The sequence below is a fragment of the Ascaphus truei genome, unplaced genomic scaffold (genome assembly GCF_040206685.1).
Source record: "Ascaphus truei isolate aAscTru1 unplaced genomic scaffold, aAscTru1.hap1 HAP1_SCAFFOLD_81, whole genome shotgun sequence".
NCBI lineage: Eukaryota > Metazoa > Chordata > Amphibia > Anura > Ascaphidae > Ascaphus > Ascaphus truei.
The window spans coordinates 1,453,727-1,472,660 of NW_027457145.1; the positions used below are offsets into that span (position 1 = coordinate 1,453,727).

General features: G+C 42.4%; 2 protein-coding genes across 7 annotated transcripts; one reads left to right on the forward strand and one right to left on the reverse strand.

Moving 5' to 3' along the window:
- Positions 1–301: 301 nt before the first annotated feature.
- On the reverse strand, positions 302–18,249 carry LOC142486304 (uncharacterized). Of its 4 annotated transcripts, none has more exons than XR_012798890.1 (5): positions 18,190–18,249; positions 16,614–16,679; positions 15,211–15,276; positions 4,866–5,001; positions 305–2,392 (listed from the first exon to the last, which is right to left on the reverse strand). XR_012798890.1 is itself a non-coding variant. In XM_075584932.1 (2 exons), the coding sequence occupies exons 1-2, from the start codon at positions 5,912–5,914 to the stop codon at positions 2,372–2,374; spliced, it is 1,059 nt and encodes a 352-aa protein (XP_075441047.1). In that variant the 5' UTR covers positions 5,915–6,266; the 3' UTR covers positions 302–2,371. The 4 variants fall into 4 exon arrangements, 1 of the variants encoding a protein (XP_075441047.1); XR_012798889.1 differs by having other exon boundaries at positions 306–2,398; XR_012798891.1 differs by lacking the exons at positions 15,211–15,276; positions 16,614–16,679; positions 18,190–18,249 and adding an exon at positions 6,138–6,266 and having other exon boundaries at positions 306–2,398.
- On the forward strand, positions 9,377–14,226 carry LOC142486306 (uncharacterized). 3 transcript variants are annotated; one of them, XR_012798894.1, is made up of 3 exons: positions 9,377–9,505; positions 10,642–10,777; positions 13,245–14,226. XR_012798894.1 is itself a non-coding variant. In XM_075584933.1 (2 exons), exons 1-2 carry the CDS (start codon positions 9,729–9,731, stop codon positions 13,269–13,271), a joined length of 1,059 nt encoding a protein of 352 aa, XP_075441048.1. In that variant the 5' UTR covers positions 9,377–9,728; the 3' UTR covers positions 13,272–14,226. The 3 variants fall into 3 exon arrangements, 1 of the variants encoding a protein (XP_075441048.1); XR_012798893.1 differs by having other exon boundaries at positions 9,377–10,777; XM_075584933.1 differs by having other exon boundaries at positions 9,377–10,760.
- Positions 18,250–18,934: the final 685 nt, after the last annotated feature.

Consider the following 18,934-nt stretch of genomic DNA (forward strand, 5'->3'; position numbering starts at 1 on the left):
CGTGTGCGTTTGTGTGTGTGTATGAGCAGAGCAGTGACGTCACCAGCTCCCCAAGCAGGAGCGCCGGGTGTCCTGGCTATTTCGCAAGCTCACGCGGGGAGTGCTGCGGGCAAGTTGAGCGCGCTTCAAAGTCTCTTTTTTTTCCACTCTTTCGCCAGCACACATAGTTTTTATTCTTGACAGTATTAGATTTTCACTTACGCACAATTATTTTTTCTTTGACCAGCAGTATTATCTCCAAACACGTGGGACAGCTATGGGGACATCCTTTGCCCCCTCCTACGCCAACTTGTTCATGGGTTGGTGGGAGATGTCCCCCGTGTTTGGAGATTCCAATCCCTTCAGGCGTCATGTGGTGTTTTACAAACGCTACATTGACGACCTGATTTTGATCTGGAGTGGTGGGGAGGAAGACCTTTTGAGGTTCTTTGAATACCTGGCAGACAATACTCTCAACTTGAAATTTACTCACACATATAATAAAAACCACATTTACTTTCTAGATTTAAATTTATATGTGGATATGGAGTATAATATTCAATCAGACATCTATAGAAAGGAGAATGCCAGGAACTCATTACTTCATTATAACAGTTGTCACGCACGCCCTCTGGTTAAGGGCATTCCAAAGGGGCAGTTCCTGCGATTACGCCGTAACTGCTCCACATTGGAGGCCTTTATCCACAGGGCGAAAGAGATGAGGAGGAGGTTCCTGTCGAGGGGATACGATGGTGCAGACCTTGATCAGGCATATCAGCATGCACTGAATATGGATAGGAATACCCTCACCAACATAGCAGCCAACAGTACCCAGATAGATACACAGGCCGAGAACACAGAAGCGCCATTCTTTATTACAAACTATAGCGAACAAGCAAACTCAATTAAAACCATCATACGCAAACATTGGGCCACACTTTCACTAGACCCTTTACTAAATAAAATGGCATGTGTGGGACCCAAAATAGTGTTCCGTAGAGCAGCTACGCTAGGGAATCTTCTGTCACCCAGTTTGCTGAAAACTACTAATACTAACCAGAATAAACTGTCTTTCTTTCCAAAATTGATTGGATCATTTAAATGTGGGCACTGTAAGATTTGTCCCAAAATGAAGAAAGTTAAACATTTCACTGATAAACTTGAAACACGGAAATATCAGATAAAAACCTTTATGTCATGTCAGACCAATTATGTCATATACTTGTTACAATGCGGATGTAAAAAACAGTATGTGGGGCTTACCAGTAGAGCCTTAAAAATTCACATTCTAGAACACTTAAGGCTCATCAAGAATTCAGACATGACACATCCGGTCCCAATCCACTTTAACAACTGTCCATTGGGTTCTGTGGACAATTTCAGTTGTTGCGCTATAGAACATGTAGTCCTCCCCCCTCGGGGAGGGGATAGAATCAAGCTCCCACACCAAAGGGAGGCGCACTGGATCCACACATTAAACACATTACAACCCAGTGACAGAAAAAAGATAAGGTGCAAAACAGCGCTAATGATATTGATTGAAATTAAATAAATGTTCAGGCAGCCAGGTGGATGACTGGTAGTACAACCAGTCAGGGAAGCAAATGAGAAAAAAGGTTAAACCGGCGCCAAAGGGGGGTAAATACCAGACCAGTGGAGGGTGTGACAGTCCAAATACAGTCCTTGGGATGCTGAATAGTGATGATTTTCAACTCAGCAGTGCATATGTGGAAAAAGAAAAGAAAAAGATAATGGTGCAGTAAATCAACACAGGGGGGGGGGGGGGGAAAAGCACAGATAATTTACAGATAATGACAATCAACAAACTAGACATACAAACATGAAACAATAGCACGGCCTAAATATTAATAAAAAGCAATTTATTTGTGTGGAAAGTGCATGAACCGCATCCGGAGGGGTAAAATTACAACCCTACTCACAGAATGCTGGAAGGGTACAGGCAATGATCTGATGCGTGCAGCTGGGCTCTCAAGATGGCGACCGGAGCACTTGGGCTGGCGTCTACACGTGACCGGGATGCCAGGCTGGTGACTCAGATGACGGGACCTCTGGGCGAACGTGACGTCACCTCCGTTGTAATTTCTCCACCGGCTCACAGGTCTCCAGTCCTCCAGTCCTCCTCAGCAGCCGCAATGTCGCCGCACCGGTTTAAAACACTTTTCAGAGACTGCAGATTTCTCCTTAGGAACTGCAGACTTCTTCCACACAGTGAAACACTCTAAAAACTTGGAACTTCCCAACGCGTTTCGTACGCATGCGCGTACTTTTTCAAGGGATGTGCTTGTCTAATAGTCTCCATGGTATATATACCATCAGTCCAAAGTCCTGGTTGGTTAATTGGATGGCATTAACCCCACTTAGGGCTAATAGATCACAGCACATGAACAAAGGCCTGTTGCTAATCAACATACATTACAAACATATAACATTAATTGGGATAACAGAAAAAAGAGAGGAAAAACATTAAAAACATTTAAAAAGACATTTAAAAAGACATTAAAAATACAATGGCAGAACAATGAATTAATGACTTAAAATTGAATGACGCAAATAAATAATTATAAAAAGGCTTTGAGTTCAAAATCGATATTCATTCCTTTAGGGGAGAGAGTTTTAAGTTCATATATCCAGTAAGCCTCACGTATACTGGCCTGCTGGAGTCTACTCCCCCCTCTGGGGTTAACATCAACTTGTTCAATTGCCTGACAGATAAGACCCTTGGGATTTTGATCATGGTACAGAGAGAAATGGTGTGAGACACTATGTGTCACTAAGCCCTTTTTAATGTTGTAAATATGCTCATAGACACGTCTCTGGAATGTTCTCCCTGTTCTGCCCACATATTGCAAGCCACAAGGGCATTGCAATAAATATATAACATATGTAGAGTGGCAGTTGATGAAATTATATATAGGGTAACTCTTATTAGTAACACTAGATGTAAATTTTTTTGAGTTTTTACTAAATGAACATGCTACGCATTTTGCACAGGTGAAGAAACCTTTTACATTCCCTCCTAGTTTCTGCTTTTTTTGGTTCACCGGACAACTAGGGGCTAATTTGGATTTTAAGTTATTTGCCTTAGAAAATATAATATTGGCTTTTTTTGGAAGGATATCTGCCAATATTTCATCTTGTAATAAAATAGGCCAATGCTTATTTATAATTTGTTTAATTTTTGGCGCCATCTCATTGTATTGAGTGATGAACGCTACCTGGTTGTGACGTGTATTTATTGTTTCCTTCTTTTTGACCTCATATTGAAGTAAAGTGTCCCTATTTATCTCATTTACCTGATCAAAAGCCTCATTTAATTCAACCTCTCGATATTTTCTATTAATGAATTTTTGTTTTAGATCTTCTGCTTGTTTCTTAAAAATCTCGTCTTCTGAACAGTTACGTTTAAGACGTACCAATTGTCCCTTTGGAATGTTTCGCAGCCACTGTGGATTATGGTGACTATCCGCGCGCACATAGTTATTTGCCTGCACAGGCTTGAAAAAGGTTTTTGTGTGCAATATATCATCTTTGACATATATGTGGAGGTCCAAAAAGTCAATGTGTTCAGTACTAAAACTACAGGTGAATTTTAAATTAAGGTGATTGTGATTTAAATATGTGCAAAAATCATTTAAAGAATCCTGAGTGCCTGACCAAATGAAAATCACATCGTCAATGTAGCGCCGCCAGAGCACCAGGCTTGCTCCTAGTGGACAGTTGTTCCAAATGAACTCCTCCTCCCAACTATCCATAAATAAGTTGGCATAACTAGGAGCAAACCTCGTACCCATGGCGGTACCACATTTCTGAATGTAATAGTGGGAATTGAAAGTAAAGTAATTGTGTGTTAAGATAAACCAAATACTTTCCATCAGGAAATCCCTCTTAGTGCGTGAATAGCCACTGGAGTGTTCCAGTTTGCGAGACACGGCCTGGCATCCTTGATGATGGTCAATAACTGTGTATAAGGATGTTACATCCGCTGTCGCAAGAATGTATCCTTGCTGCCATTTCAGATCTTTTAAAATTTGTAGCGTATGTGTCGTGTCTCGCAAATAGGATCTACCACCGGTGACTATAGGTTGAAGATGGTGATCTATAAATTGTGAAAGATTTGAAGTGAGGGAAGAAATACCAGAAATAATAGGTCTCCCCGGAGGTGCAGTTAAATGTTTGTGAATTTTAGGTATAAAGTAAAATAACGGTGTACGTGGAAACTGAACAGATAGAAATTTAAACTCATCCTCACACAATGCCCCACTATCTACACCAGAAGTCAGCAATTCTCCCAGTTCGGCTTTGAAATGCACCAAAGGGTCACTGTTAAGGGGGAGGTATGTGGTCTCATCTCCCAGTAATCTCATGGACTCTTTTAGATAATACTCTTTGTCCATGACCACAATACCCCCACCCTTATCAGCCGATTTGATAACAATCGAGTCATTATTCTCTAGATCTTGGACTGCCTCTTTTTCTTTAATATTAAAATTATCTTTTTTGATTTTGTAAGTTCTACATGAGTTCTCTAGATCCATGCTGACCATTTCTACAAAGGAGCTTACTAGATGTCCTTGCGCGAACTTTGGATAGAACGTGGATGCTTTTTTAAAAATCTTTTCTTGAGGCTCCGCAGTGCTGCGTACCTCTTGAATGGGATTGGTTTGGTTAGTAATTTTATCCCTAGCAAAATATTTTTTCAGGGCGAGTTTGCGGGCAAATTTTTGAACATCTATGTAGAGATTAAAACTATTTGGTCCGCAGACTGGAGCAAACTTAAGCCCTTTGTTGAGTACTTTTTTCTCAATATCGGTGAGCTGGTACTGACTTATATTAAAGATATTCGGATACTCTTTTGTAGTTTTTACCCGATTTCTACTAGTACCTCCTCTTCTCCCTCGGGTCCTGTCTTTCTTTTTTTGTAGTTTAGTGGAGGTTGGATTTCTGATGCATGTTTGATTATTTCCACCTCTGGGAAGATGTGATCTCTTTCCTTCCTCCACTCTAAAAAAGAGAAATTTGATTTAATGGCTGGTGTGGGGAGTGGTGTATACGAGATGCTCTCCACATCACTCTCTGATCCTATATCCGACAGCAGTGTATATCTATTGCTGACCGGAATGGGAATTGATTGAGGTAATGTTAGTGCATCATATCGTTCCTTAGCTCTTTTTTGTTGCAGATATAGATTTTTATCATGCAAAGGTTGCTTAACCGGAACGAACGGTGTGGGAACCAGTACATTACTAGAGGATTTTTTTGGGGCATTATTAACTCCCTTTTGTATATATCTGCTCCTTTTAGCATTGGATTCTTTGGATCCTATCGTTACATTGGGTTTCTTATTATCTACATTTATAGCATTAATCTCCTTAGATTTCTTTGCCCAATCTCTCTGACAACCAGTGTCATAGTCTTGTTTATCCCTAAAAAATTTTTGTTGTTTAATTTGAACTATCTCTAATTCTGCCTGATCTAGCCTTTTCTTAATAGTCGGTTCTAGAGCGAGCAACTCCTTGTTATCTTTATAGGGATCTAATTGGATCTTCATATCTAATATATGGCCATCCAATTCGGCTAGGGTTTTCCTCCGTTGATGCACCAAAAGCTTCATGAGAGAGAACGAACATTGGTCTAATATTTCATTCCATTCCCTCATGAAGCCCTCATTATGCGCATCTCCGGTGGGTTTTTTCCGAACCCTAAGCCCCCTAGGGATACGGTGATTTTCCAAATACTTGCTCAGTGTGGTGGCTTCCCACCATTGTTTGCTTTCTAGCATAAGTGTTTTTTCTAACTGAGCAAGTATTGGATGAAAATCTTCAGTCACACTTTCTATACCTTGGACTGAGTTAGGGTCACTAAAGATATGATCAACATTGACATTGTGACGAGATCTTATGAACAGCGAGCTCATGATGACACTCAAAATGAATAAAATATAAATAAAATAAAAGCAGCTAACACCAAATTGTACAAAACAAACAATCACAGAAAAAAGATAAGGTGCAAAACAGCGCTAATGATATTGATTGAAATTAAATAAATGTTCAGGCAGCCAGGTGGATGACTGGTAGTACAACCAGTCAGGGAAGCAAATGAGAAAAAAGGTTAAACCGGCGCCAAAGGGGGGTAAATACCAGACCAGTGGAGGGTGTGACAGTCCAAATACAGTCCTTGGGATGCTGAATAGTGATGATTTTCAACTCAGCAGTGCATATGTGGAAAAAGAAAAGAAAAAGATAATGGTGCAGTAAATCAACACAGGGGGGGGGGGGGGGGGGAAAAGCACAGATAATTTACAGATAATGACAATCAACAAACTAGACATACAAACATGAAACAATAGCACGGCCTAAATATTAATAAAAAGCAATTTATTTGTGTGGAAAGTGCATGAACCGCATCCGGAGGGGTAAAATTACAACCCTACTCACAGAATGCTGGAAGGGTACAGGCAATGATCTGATGCGTGCAGCTGGGCTCTCAAGATGGCGACCGGAGCACTTGGGCTGGCGTCTACACGTGACCGGGATGCCAGGCTGGTGACTCAGATGACGGGACCTCTGGGCGGACGTGACGTCACCTCCGTTGTAATTTCTCCACCGGCTCACAGGTCTCCAGTCCTCCAGTCCTCCTCAGCAGCCGCAATGTCGCCGCACCGGTTTAAAACACTTTTCAGAGACTGCAGATTTCTCCTTAGGAACTGCAGACTTCTTCCACACAGTGAAACACTCTAAAAACTTGGAACTTCCCAACGCGTTTCGTACGCATGCGCGTACTTTTTCAAGGGATGTGCTTGTCTAATAGTCTCCATGGTATATATACCATCAGTCCAAAGTCCTGGTTGGTTAATTGGATGGCATTAACCCCACTTAGGGCTAATAGATCACAGCACATGAACAAAGGCCTGTTGCTAATCAACATACATTACAAACATATAACATTAATTGGGATAACAGAAAAAAGAGAGGAAAAACATTAAAAACATTTAAAAAGACATTTAAAAAGACATTAAAAATACAATGGCAGAACAATGAATTAATGACTTAAAATTGAATGACGCAAATAAATAATTATAAAAAGGCTTTGAGTTCAAAATCGATATTCATTCCTTTAGGGGAGAGAGTTTTAAGTTCATATATCCAGTAAGCCTCACGTATACTGGCCTGCTGGAGTCTACTCCCCCCTCTGGGGTTAACATCAACTTGTTCAATTGCCTGACAGATAAGACCCTTGGCTATTCACGCACTAAGAGGGATTTCCTGATGGAAAGTATTTGGTTTATCTTAACACACAATTACTTTACTTTCATTTCCCACTATTACATTCAGAAATGTGGTACCGCCATGGGTACGAGGTTTGCTCCTAGTTATGCCAACTTATTTATGGATAGTTGGGAGGAGGAGTTCATTTGGAACAACTGTCCACTAGGAGCAAGCCTGGTGCTCTGGCGGCGCTACATTGACGATGTGATTTTCATTTGGTCAGGCACTCAGGATTCTTTAAATGATTTTTGCACATATTTAAATCACAATCACCTTAATTTAAAATTCACCTGTAGTTTTAGTACTGAACACATTGACTTTTTGGACCTCCACATATATGTCAAAGATGATATATTGCACACAAAAACCTTTTTCAAGCCTGTGCAGGCAAATAACTATGTGCGCGCGGATAGTCACCATAATCCACAGTGGCTGCGAAACATTCCAAAGGGACAATTGGTACGTCTTAAACGTAACTGTTCAGAAGACGAGATTTTTAAGAAACAAGCAGAAGATCTAAAACAAAAATTCATTAATAGAAAATATCGAGAGGTTGAATTAAATGAGGCTTTTGATCAGGTAAATGAGATAAATAGGGACACTTTACTTCAATATGAGGTCAAAAAGAAGGAAACAATAAATACACGTCACAACCAGGTAGCGTTCATCACTCAATACAATGAGATGGCGCCAAAAATTAAACAAATTATAAATAAGCATTGGCCTATTTTATTACAAGATGAAATATTGGCAGATATCCTTCCAAAAAAAGCCAATATTATATTTTCTAAGGCAAATAACTTAAAATCCAAATTAGCCCCTAGTTGTCCGGTGAACCAAAAAAAGCAGAAACTAGGAGGGAATGTAAAAGGTTTCTTCACCTGTGCAAAATGCGTAGCATGTTCATTTAGTAAAAACTCAAAAAAATTTACATCTAGTGTTACTAATAAGAGTTACCCTATATATAATTTCATCAACTGCCACTCTACATATGTTATATATTTATTGCAATGCCCTTGTGGCTTGCAATATGTGGGCAGAACAGGGAGAACATTCCAGAGACGTGTCTATGAGCATATTTACAACATTAAAAAGGGCTTAGTGACACATAGTGTCTCACACCATTTCTCTCTGTACCATGATCAAAATCCCAAGGGTCTTATCTGTCAGGCAATTGAACAAGTTGATGTTAACCCCAGAGGGGGGAGTAGACTCCAGCAGGCCAGTATACGTGAGGCTTACTGGATATATGAACTTAAAACTCTCTCCCCTAAAGGAATGAATATCGATTTTGAACTCAAAGCCTTTTTATAATTATTTATTTGCGTCATTCAATTTTAAGTCATTAATTCATTGTTCTGCCATTGTATTTTTAATGTCTTTTTAAATGTCTTTTTAATGTTTTTCCTCTCTTTTTTCTGTTATCCCAATTAATGTTATATGTTTGTAATGTATGTTGATTAGCAACAGGCCTTTGTTCATGTGCTGTGATCTATTAGCCCTAAGTGGGGTTAATGCCATCCAATTAACCAACCAGGACTTTGGACTGATGGTATATATACCATGGAGACTATTAGACAAGCACATCCCTTGAAAAAGTACGCGCATGCGTACGAAACGCGTTGGGAAGTTCCAAGTTTTTAGAGTGTTTCACTGTGTGGAAGAAGTCTGCAGTTCCTAAGGAGAAATCTGCAGTCTCTGAAAAGTGTTTTAAACCGGTGCGGCGACATTGCGGCTGCTGAGGAGGACTGGAGGACTGGAGACCTGTGAGCCGGTGGAGAAATTACAACGGAGGTGACGTCACGTCCGCCCAGAGGTCCCGTCATCTGAGTCACCAGCCTGGCATCCCGGTCACGTGTAGACGCCAGCCCAAGTGCTCCGGTCGCCATCTTGAGAGCCCAGCTGCACGCATCAGATCATTGCCTGTACCCTTCCAGCATTCTGTGAGTAGGGTTGTAATTTTACCCCTCCGGATGCGGTTCATGCACTTTCCACACAAATAAATTGCTTTTTATTAATATTTAGGCCGTGCTATTGTTTCATGTTTGTATGTCTAGTTTGTTGATTGTCATTATCTGTAAATTATCTGTGCTTTTCCCCCCCCCCCCCCCCCCTGTGTTGATTTACTGCACCATTATCTTTTTCTTTTCTTTTTCCACATATGCACTGCTGAGTTGAAAATCATCACTATTCAGCATCCCAAGGACTGTATTTGGACTGTCACACCCTCCACTGGTCTGGTATTTACCCCCCTTTGGCGCCGGTTTAACCTTTTTTCTCATTTGCTTCCCTGACTGGTTGTACTACCAGTCATCCACCTGGCTGCCTGAACATTTATTTAATTTCAATCAATATCATTAGCGCTGTTTTGCACCTTATCTTTTTTCTGTGATTGTTTGTTTTGTACAATTTGGTGTTAGCTGCTTTTATTTTATTTATATTTTATTCATTTTGAGTGTCATCATGAGCTCGCTGTTCATAAGATCTCGTCACAATGTCAATGTTGATCATATCTTTAGTGACCCTAACTCAGTCCAAGGTATAGAAAGTGTGACTGAAGATTTTCATCCAATACTTGCTCAGTTAGAAAAAACACTTATGCTAGAAAGCAAACAATGGTGGGAAGCCACCACACTGAGCAAGTATTTGGAAAATCACCGTATCCCTAGGGGGCTTAGGGTTCGGAAAAAACCCACCGGAGATGCGCATAATGAGGGCTTCATGAGGGAATGGAATGAAATATTAGACCAATGTTCGTTCTCTCTCATGAAGCTTTTGGTGCATCAACGGAGGAAAACCCTAGCCGAATTGGATGGCCATATATTAGATATGAAGATCCAATTAGATCCCTATAAAGATAACAAGGAGTTGCTCGCTCTAGAACCGACTATTAAGAAAAGGCTAGATCAGGCAGAATTAGAGATAGTTCAAATTAAACAACAAAAATTTTTTAGGGATAAACAAGACTATGACACTGGTTGTCAGAGAGATTGGGCAAAGAAATCTAAGGAGATTAATGCTATAAATGTAGATAATAAGAAACCCAATGTAACGATAGGATCCAAAGAATCCAATGCTAAAAGGAGCAGATATATACAAAAGGGAGTTAATAATGCCCCAAAAAAATCCTCTAGTAATGTACTGGTTCCCACACCGTTCGTTCCGGTTAAGCAACCTTTGCATGATAAAAATCTATATCTGCAACAAAAAAGAGCTAAGGAACGATATGATGCACTAACATTACCTCAATCAATTCCCATTCCGGTCAGCAATAGATATACACTGCTGTCGGATATAGGATCAGAGAGTGATGTGGAGAGCATCTCGTATACACCACTCCCCACACCAGCCATTAAATCAAATTTCTCTTTTTTAGAGTGGAGGAAGGAAAGAGATCACATCTTCCCAGAGGTGGAAATAATCAAACATGCATCAGAAATCCAACCTCCACTAAACTACAAAAAAAGAAAGACAGGACCCGAGGGAGAAGAGGAGGTACTAGTAGAAATCGGGTAAAAACTACAAAAGAGTATCCGAATATCTTTAATATAAGTCAGTACCAGCTCACCGATATTGAGAAAAAAGTACTCAACAAAGGGCTTAAGTTTGCTCCAGTCTGCGGACCAAATAGTTTTAATCTCTACATAGATGTTCAAAAATTTGCCCGCAAACTCGCCCTGAAAAAATATTTTGCTAGGGATAAAATTACTAACCAAACCAATCCCATTCAAGAGGTACGCAGCACTGCGGAGCCTCAAGAAAAGATTTTTAAAAAAGCATCCACGTTCTATCCAAAGTTCGCGCAAGGACATCTAGTAAGCTCCTTTGTAGAAATGGTCAGCATGGATCTAGAGAACTCATGTAGAACTTACAAAATCAAAAAAGATAATTTTAATATTAAAGAAAAAGAGGCAGTCCAAGATCTAGAGAATAATGACTCGATTGTTATCAAATCGGCTGATAAGGGTGGGGGTATTGTGGTCATGGACAAAGAGTATTATCTAAAAGAGTCCATGAGATTACTGGGAGATGAGACCACATACCTCCCCCTTAACAGTGACCCTTTGGTGCATTTCAAAGCCGAACTGGGAGAATTGCTGACTTCTGGTGTAGATAGTGGGGCATTGTGTGAGGATGAGTTTCAATTTCTATCTGTTCAGTTTCCACGTACACCGTTATTTTACTTTATACCTAAAATTCACAAACATTTAACTGCACCTCCGGGGAGACCTATTATTTCTGGTATTTCTTCCCTCACTTCAAATCTTTCACAATTTATAGATCACCATCTTCAACCTATAGTCACCGGTGGTAGATCCTATTTGCGAGACACGACACATACGCTACAAATTTTAAAAGATCTGAAATGGCAGCAAGGATACATTCTTGCGACAGCGGATGTAACATCCTTATACACAGTTATTGACCATCATCAAGGATGCCAGGCCGTGTCTCGCAAACTGGAACACTCCAGTGGCTATTCACGCACTAAGAGGGATTTCCTGATGGAAAGTATTTGGTTTATCTTAACACACAATTACTTTACTTTCAATTCCCACTATTACATTCAGAAATGTGGTACCGCCATGGGTACGAGGTTTGCTCCTAGTTATGCCAACTTATTTATGGATAGTTGGGAGGAGGAGTTCATTTGGAACAACTGTCCACTAGGAGCAAGCCTGGTGCTCTGGCGGCGCTACATTGACGATGTGATTTTCATTTGGTCAGGCACTCAGGATTCTTTAAATGATTTTTGCACATATTTAAATCACAATCACCTTAATTTAAAATTCACCTGTAGTTTTAGTACTGAACACATTGACTTTTTGGACCTCCACATATATGTCAAAGATGATATATTGCACACAAAAACCTTTTTCAAGCCTGTGCAGGCAAATAACTATGTGCGCGCGGATAGTCACCATAATCCACAGTGGCTGCGAAACATTCCAAAGGGACAATTGGTACGTCTTAAACGTAACTGTTCAGAAGACGAGATTTTTAAGAAACAAGCAGAAGATCTAAAACAAAAATTCATTAATAGAAAATATCGAGAGGTTGAATTAAATGAGGCTTTTGATCAGGTAAATGAGATAAATAGGGACACTTTACTTCAATATGAGGTCAAAAAGAAGGAAACAATAAATACACGTCACAACCAGGTAGCGTTCATCACTCAATACAATGAGATGGCGCCAAAAATTAAACAAATTATAAATAAGCATTGGCCTATTTTATTACAAGATGAAATATTGGCAGATATCCTTCCAAAAAAAGCCAATATTATATTTTCTAAGGCAAATAACTTAAAATCCAAATTAGCCCCTAGTTGTCCGGTGAACCAAAAAAAGCAGAAACTAGGAGGGAATGTAAAAGGTTTCTTCACCTGTGCAAAATGCGTAGCATGTTCATTTAGTAAAAACTCAAAAAAATTTACATCTAGTGTTACTAATAAGAGTTACCCTATATATAATTTCATCAACTGCCACTCTACATATGTTATATATTTATTGCAATGCCCTTGTGGCTTGCAATATGTGGGCAGAACAGGGAGAACATTCCAGAGACGTGTCTATGAGCATATTTACAACATTAAAAAGGGCTTAGTGACACATAGTGTCTCACACCATTTCTCTCTGTACCATGATCAAAATCCCAAGGGTCTTATCTGTCAGGCAATTGAACAAGTTGATGTTAACCCCAGAGGGGGGAGTAGACTCCAGCAGGCTAGTATACGTGAGGCTTACTGGATATATGAACTTAAAACTCTCTCCCCTAAAGGAATGAATATCGATTTTGAACTCAAAGCCTTTTTATAATTATTTATTTGCGTCATTCAATTTTAAGTCATTAATTCATTGTTCTGCCATTGTATTTTTAATGTCTTTTTAAATGTCTTTTTAAATGTTTTTAATGTTTTTCCTCTCTTTTTTCTGTTATCCCAATTAATGTTATATGTTTGTAATGTATGTTGATTAGCAACAGGCCTTTGTTCATGTGCTGTGATCTATTAGCCCTAAGTGGGGTTAATGCCATCCAATTAACCAACCAGGACTTTGGACTGATGGTATATATACCATGGAGACTATTAGACAAGCACATCCCTTGAAAAAGTACGCGCATGCGTACGAAACGCGTTGGGAAGTTCCAAGTTTTTAGAGTGTTTCACTGTGTGGAAGAAGTCTGCAGTTCCTAAGGAGAAATCTGCAGTCTCTGAAAAGTGTTTTAAACCGGTGCGGCGACATTGCGGCTGCTGAGGAGGACTGGAGGACTGGAGACCTGTGAGCCGGTGGAGAAATTACAACGGAGGTGACGTCACGTCCGCCCAGAGGTCCCGTCATCTGAGTCACCAGCCTGGCATCCCGGTCACGTGTAGACGCCAGCCCAAGTGCTCCGGTCGCCATCTTGAGAGCCCAGCTGCACGCATCAGATCATTGCCTGTACCCTTCCAGCATTCTGTGAGTAGGGTTGTAATTTTACCCCTCCGGATGCGGTTCATGCACTTTCCACACAAATAAATTGCTTTTTATTAATATTTAGGCCGTGCTATTGTTTCATGTTTGTATGTCTAGTTTGTTGATTGTCATTATCTGTAAATTATCTGTGCTTTTTCCCCCCCCCCCCCCCCCTGTGTTGATTTACTGCACCATTATCTTTTTCTTTTCTTTTTCCACATATGCACTGCTGAGTTGAAAATCATCACTATTCAGCATCCCAAGGACTGTATTTGGACTGTCACACCCTCCACTGGTCTGGTATTTACCCCCCTTTGGCGCCGATTACAACCCAGTGGACTTAATGTGGATTGGGATCTACGATGTTTTCTTTAAGAGATATATAAGAGTGTTATACGTGGAATGCAGATATGTACATATTATGGTCTTCTTTAGAACAGAACGTCTATTGTGTATTTCTGATTTATTCTCTGCACTGTCCCTCCCTTAGCCTTTCCCCCTCCCCTCCCCCCTCCTCCCCCCCCTCTCTTTCCCTCCCTCACACTTCTCATCCCCCCCCCCTTCCATACCTCCCCCCCCTCCTCTTTTCCCCCCCTTCTCTCCCCCCCCCCCCCCTTTTACCCTTGTTTCTCTCCCTTTCCCACCTACCTTCCCTTGATTCACTGGTCTATAAGTCACAAATATGTCTAAATAAAGCATTAGGAAGCCCCTATATGTATGACTGACTAATCGGTATATAACTTGGGTTATTGTGAATCTAGTGTTGAGTATATTCCACTTGCAGTGTTTGCAACAGCTTTTTATGTTTATTCATATACCTGGAATGTGCTGCCAAATAGTCTTATCATTTTGCTACTGTGTATGTCTGAATATATAATTTAGATGCTCTCTGTGCATATAATATGTTTATAGTGAGCTGCACAGACATTAAATACTTTAAATAGCATGATATTAGCTAACAGGCATATAGCACTGAAGGGGTTAAAGTTTTAATGCCGCTTTCGCGGGCTTTTAGGTATTTAAGAGGCTGTCACCACTTCTCCCCACTCCAAGACGAAGCCCTCTGCGTAAGCGTGAAACGCGTTGAGGGGGAGATGCTGGTGTAGCCCTGGTGTGTGTCAAATAAAGTTATGTTGAACTAGTCATCCGGGAGCCTTTCATTGGACATGCGCAGTTGCGCCGCACTTCTATCCATTTTCTTTTTTTTAAAGCCTGGGTGAAAACTAAACTCGGCAAGCACAGCGCGGTCAGCACGCTCAGCGCTAGCGTGGCCGCAGCCTAAGTGATGAGTAAAATACTTTCCAGCAGCTCCTGCGCTGACTCGCTTGCTACATACAGTTGCTTGCTTGCTGGATAGCGCAGTTGTGGGGATAATAATGCCGCGGCCGTGGGTTTGATCCCCACACCGGCCATTCTGCAGCTTTCTTTGCATTTGTTCTGTGTTTTATAAAAGATTATGAGGATGTAAAAGTTTAAATTGATAAACATACCATGAATCGCTCCCTAGGGTCGTCTCAATCAGCGCTGCTCCCTTCCCCCGTTACCACATGAGAACGCTGGGAAATTAAGGGATTTATAGCAGTATAGTGAAATATTAGGAACATTTTGTATGGAGCAGAATAATTAGCACAGGGAAAATAACAAGAAAATAAAGTCCATCATAAGCACAATTATTCACATATTTAATCTACATTCTTAGGCCGCGCTTATAGTACTGGCGACGTCGGCCGAAAACAGAAGCATTGCTGCCGCGTGCACTTATAGTGACATTGTCACGTGAACAAATCAAATTGCCGGAATCCCGCACTGCCACCGCCCGGCGAAACATATCTTTCGCCGGTGGCGACGGCGTCGTCACCCGTCGTGTCGCCATCGACGGCACTATAGGCACAGCCTTAATCATTTTTTCTCTCCCTTACTGAGCCTCTCTCTCCCCATCACTGTGCCTCTCCCGCTCCCCCCTCCTGTCCACTGTCCGTCCCCCCCTCCTCTCCCCCCCCCCTCATAGCTGGAAATTTAGCTCACGTGCAACGCCGGGTCCACACACACACACACACACACACACACACACACACACACACACACACACACACACACACACACACACACACACACACACACACACACACACACGACATTGTTTATTCAGTTCTTATCCCTTAACCAGCTTCTTCACTAGTAGTTTGGTTCCAGTTCTTATATTTCTCATTATGGGCTTTTAAATGTCTGTTACATTGTATATATATACATGTGCGCTAGCGTCCTTTGTTGCCATGGTAACAAGCATGATACACATGTGGTCCCGTGGCAACGACGCTCGTTATGAGGGGCAGACCTTGCCGTGACACGTGATGTCACAACCCGGAAGCACTGGCAACCAGATACGCGTGGTCTTACCGGCTAATTTGAGACCTCCACACAACTGGAACGGGGTCTGCTTAATAGCGTTTTGGCGCCAAGTGGGTGGGGGCGAATGTCAGTGTTACATAAATGTCTGTCTGTTATATTTGTGTAACACTGAGGGGCGATGAGACGGAAGGGCTGCCGCCCGGAAACGTTATTTGTTCCTTTCTGTCTGTAAATATACACTACGGCACGTAATATAGTGGGCGCGCTTGCTCCGGCGTGCGCGCGTGGCACTTATATATGGCTGTGGTTAGCCAGCCGTTCTATACTAGGGACGCACTAAGTGATGAGTAAAACACTTTCCCGCAGCTCCTGCGCTGACTCGCTTGCTACATACAGTTGCTTGCTGGATAGCGCAGTTGTGGGGATAATAATGCCGCGGCCGTGGGTTTGATCCCCACACCGGCCATTCTGCAGCTTTCTTTGCATTTGTTCTGTGTTTTATAAAAGGTTACGAGGATGTAAAAGTTTAAATTGATAAACATACCATGAATCGCTCCCTAGAGTCGTCTCAATCAGCGCTGCTCCCTTCCCCCGTTACCACACGAGAACGCTGGGAAATTAAGGGATTTATCTCAGTATAGTGAAATATTAGGAACATTTTGTATGGAGCAGAATAATTAGCACAGGGAAAATAACAGGAAAATAAAGCCCATCATAAGCACAATTTTTCAAATATTTAATCTACATTCTTAGGCCACTCATATAGTACTGGCGACGTCGCCCGAAAACAGAAGCATTTCCGCCGCGTGCACTTATAGTGCCCGCTACGGCGACAAAGCGACATCGCCGTTGCGGAAACTGGTAGCCGGCAAAATTAGATTTTTCAAGGGCCGTCACGTCACTTGAACAAATCAAATTGCCGGAATCCCGCACTGCCACCGCCCGGCGAAACATATCTTTCGCCGGTGGCGACGGCGTCGTCACCCGTCGTGTCGCCATCGACGGCACTATAGGCACAGCCTTAATCATTTTTTCTCTCCCTTACTGAGCCTCTCTCTCCCCCTCACTGAGCCTCTCTCTCCCCATCACTATGCCTCTCTCCCCCTCACTGAGCCTCTCTCTCCCCATCACTGTGCCTCTCCCGCTCCCCCCTCCTGTCCACTGTCCGTCCCCCCCTCCTCTCCACTGCCCCCCCCCCCCCTCATAGCTGGAAATTTAGCTCACGTGCAACGCCGGGTCTACACACACACACACACACACACACACACACACACACACACACACACACACACACACACACACACACACACACACACACACACACACACACACACACACACACACACACACACACACACACACACACACACACACACACACGACATTGTTTATTCAGTTCTTATCCCTTAACCAGCTTCTTCACTAGTAGTTTGGTTCCAGTTCTTATATTTCTCATTATGGGCTTTTAAATGTTTGTTACATTGTATATATAAATGTGCGCTAGCGTCCTTTGTTGCCATGGTGACAAGCATGATACACCTGTGGTCCCGTGGCAACGACGCTCGTTATGAGGGGCAGACCTTGCCGTGACACGTGATGTCACAACCCGGAAGCACCGGCAACCAGACACGCGTGGTCTTACCGGCTAATTTGAGACCTCCACACACCTGGAACGGGGTCTGCTTAATGGCGTTTTGGCGCCAAGTGGGTGGGGGCGAATGTCAGTGTTACATAAATGTCTGTCTGTTATATTTGTGTAACACTGAGGGGCGATCAGACGGAAGGGCTGCCGCCCGGAAACGTTATTTGTTCCTTTCTGTCTGTAAATATACACTACGGCACGTAATATAGTGGGCGCGCTTGCTCCGGCGTGCGCGCGTGGCACTTATATATGGCTGTGGTTAGCCAGCCGTTCTATACTAGGTAAAACACTTTCCCGCAGCTCCTGCGCTGACTCGCTTGCTACATACAGTTGCTTGCTGGATAGCGCAGTTGTGGGGATAATAATGCCGCGGCCGTGGGTTTGATCCCCACACCGGCCATTCTGCAGCTTTCTTTGCATTTGTTCTGTGTTTTATAAAAGGTTACGAGGATGTAAAAGTTTAAATTGATAAACATACCATGAATCGCTCCCTAGAGTCGTCTCAATCAGCGCTGCTCCCTTCCCCCGTTACCACACGAGAACGCTGGGAAATTAAGGGATTTATCTCAGTATAGTGAAATATTAGGAACATTTTGTATGGAGTAGAATAATTAGCACAGGGAAAATAACAGGAAAATAAAGCCCATCATAAGCACAATTTTTCAAATATTTAATCTACATTCTTAGGCCGCGCATATAGTACTGGCGACGTCGCCCGAAAACAGAAGCATTTCCGCCACGTGCACTTATAGTGCTCGCTACGGCGACAAAGCGACGTCGCCGTTGCGGAAACTGGTAGCCAGCAAAATTAGATTTTTCAAGGGCCGTCACGTCACGTCACTTGAACAAATCAAATTGCCGGAATCCCGCACTGCCGCCGCCCGGCGAAACATAACTTTTGCCGGTGGCGACGGCGTCGTCACCCGTCGTGTCGCCATCGACGTCACTATAGGAACAGCCTTAATCATTTCTTCTCTCCCTTACTGTGCCTCTCTCCCCCTCACTGTGCCTCTCTCTCCCCATCACTGTGCCTCTCTCTCCCCATCACTGTGCCTCTCTCTCCCCATCACTGTGCCTCTCTCTCCCCATCACTGTGCCTCTCTCTCCCCTCACTGTGCCTCTCCCGCTCGCCTCACTGTGCCTCTCCCCCTCCCCTCACTGTGCCTCCCCCCGTCCCCTCACTGTGCCTCTCCCATCCCTCTCCCCCTCCCCTCACTGTGCCT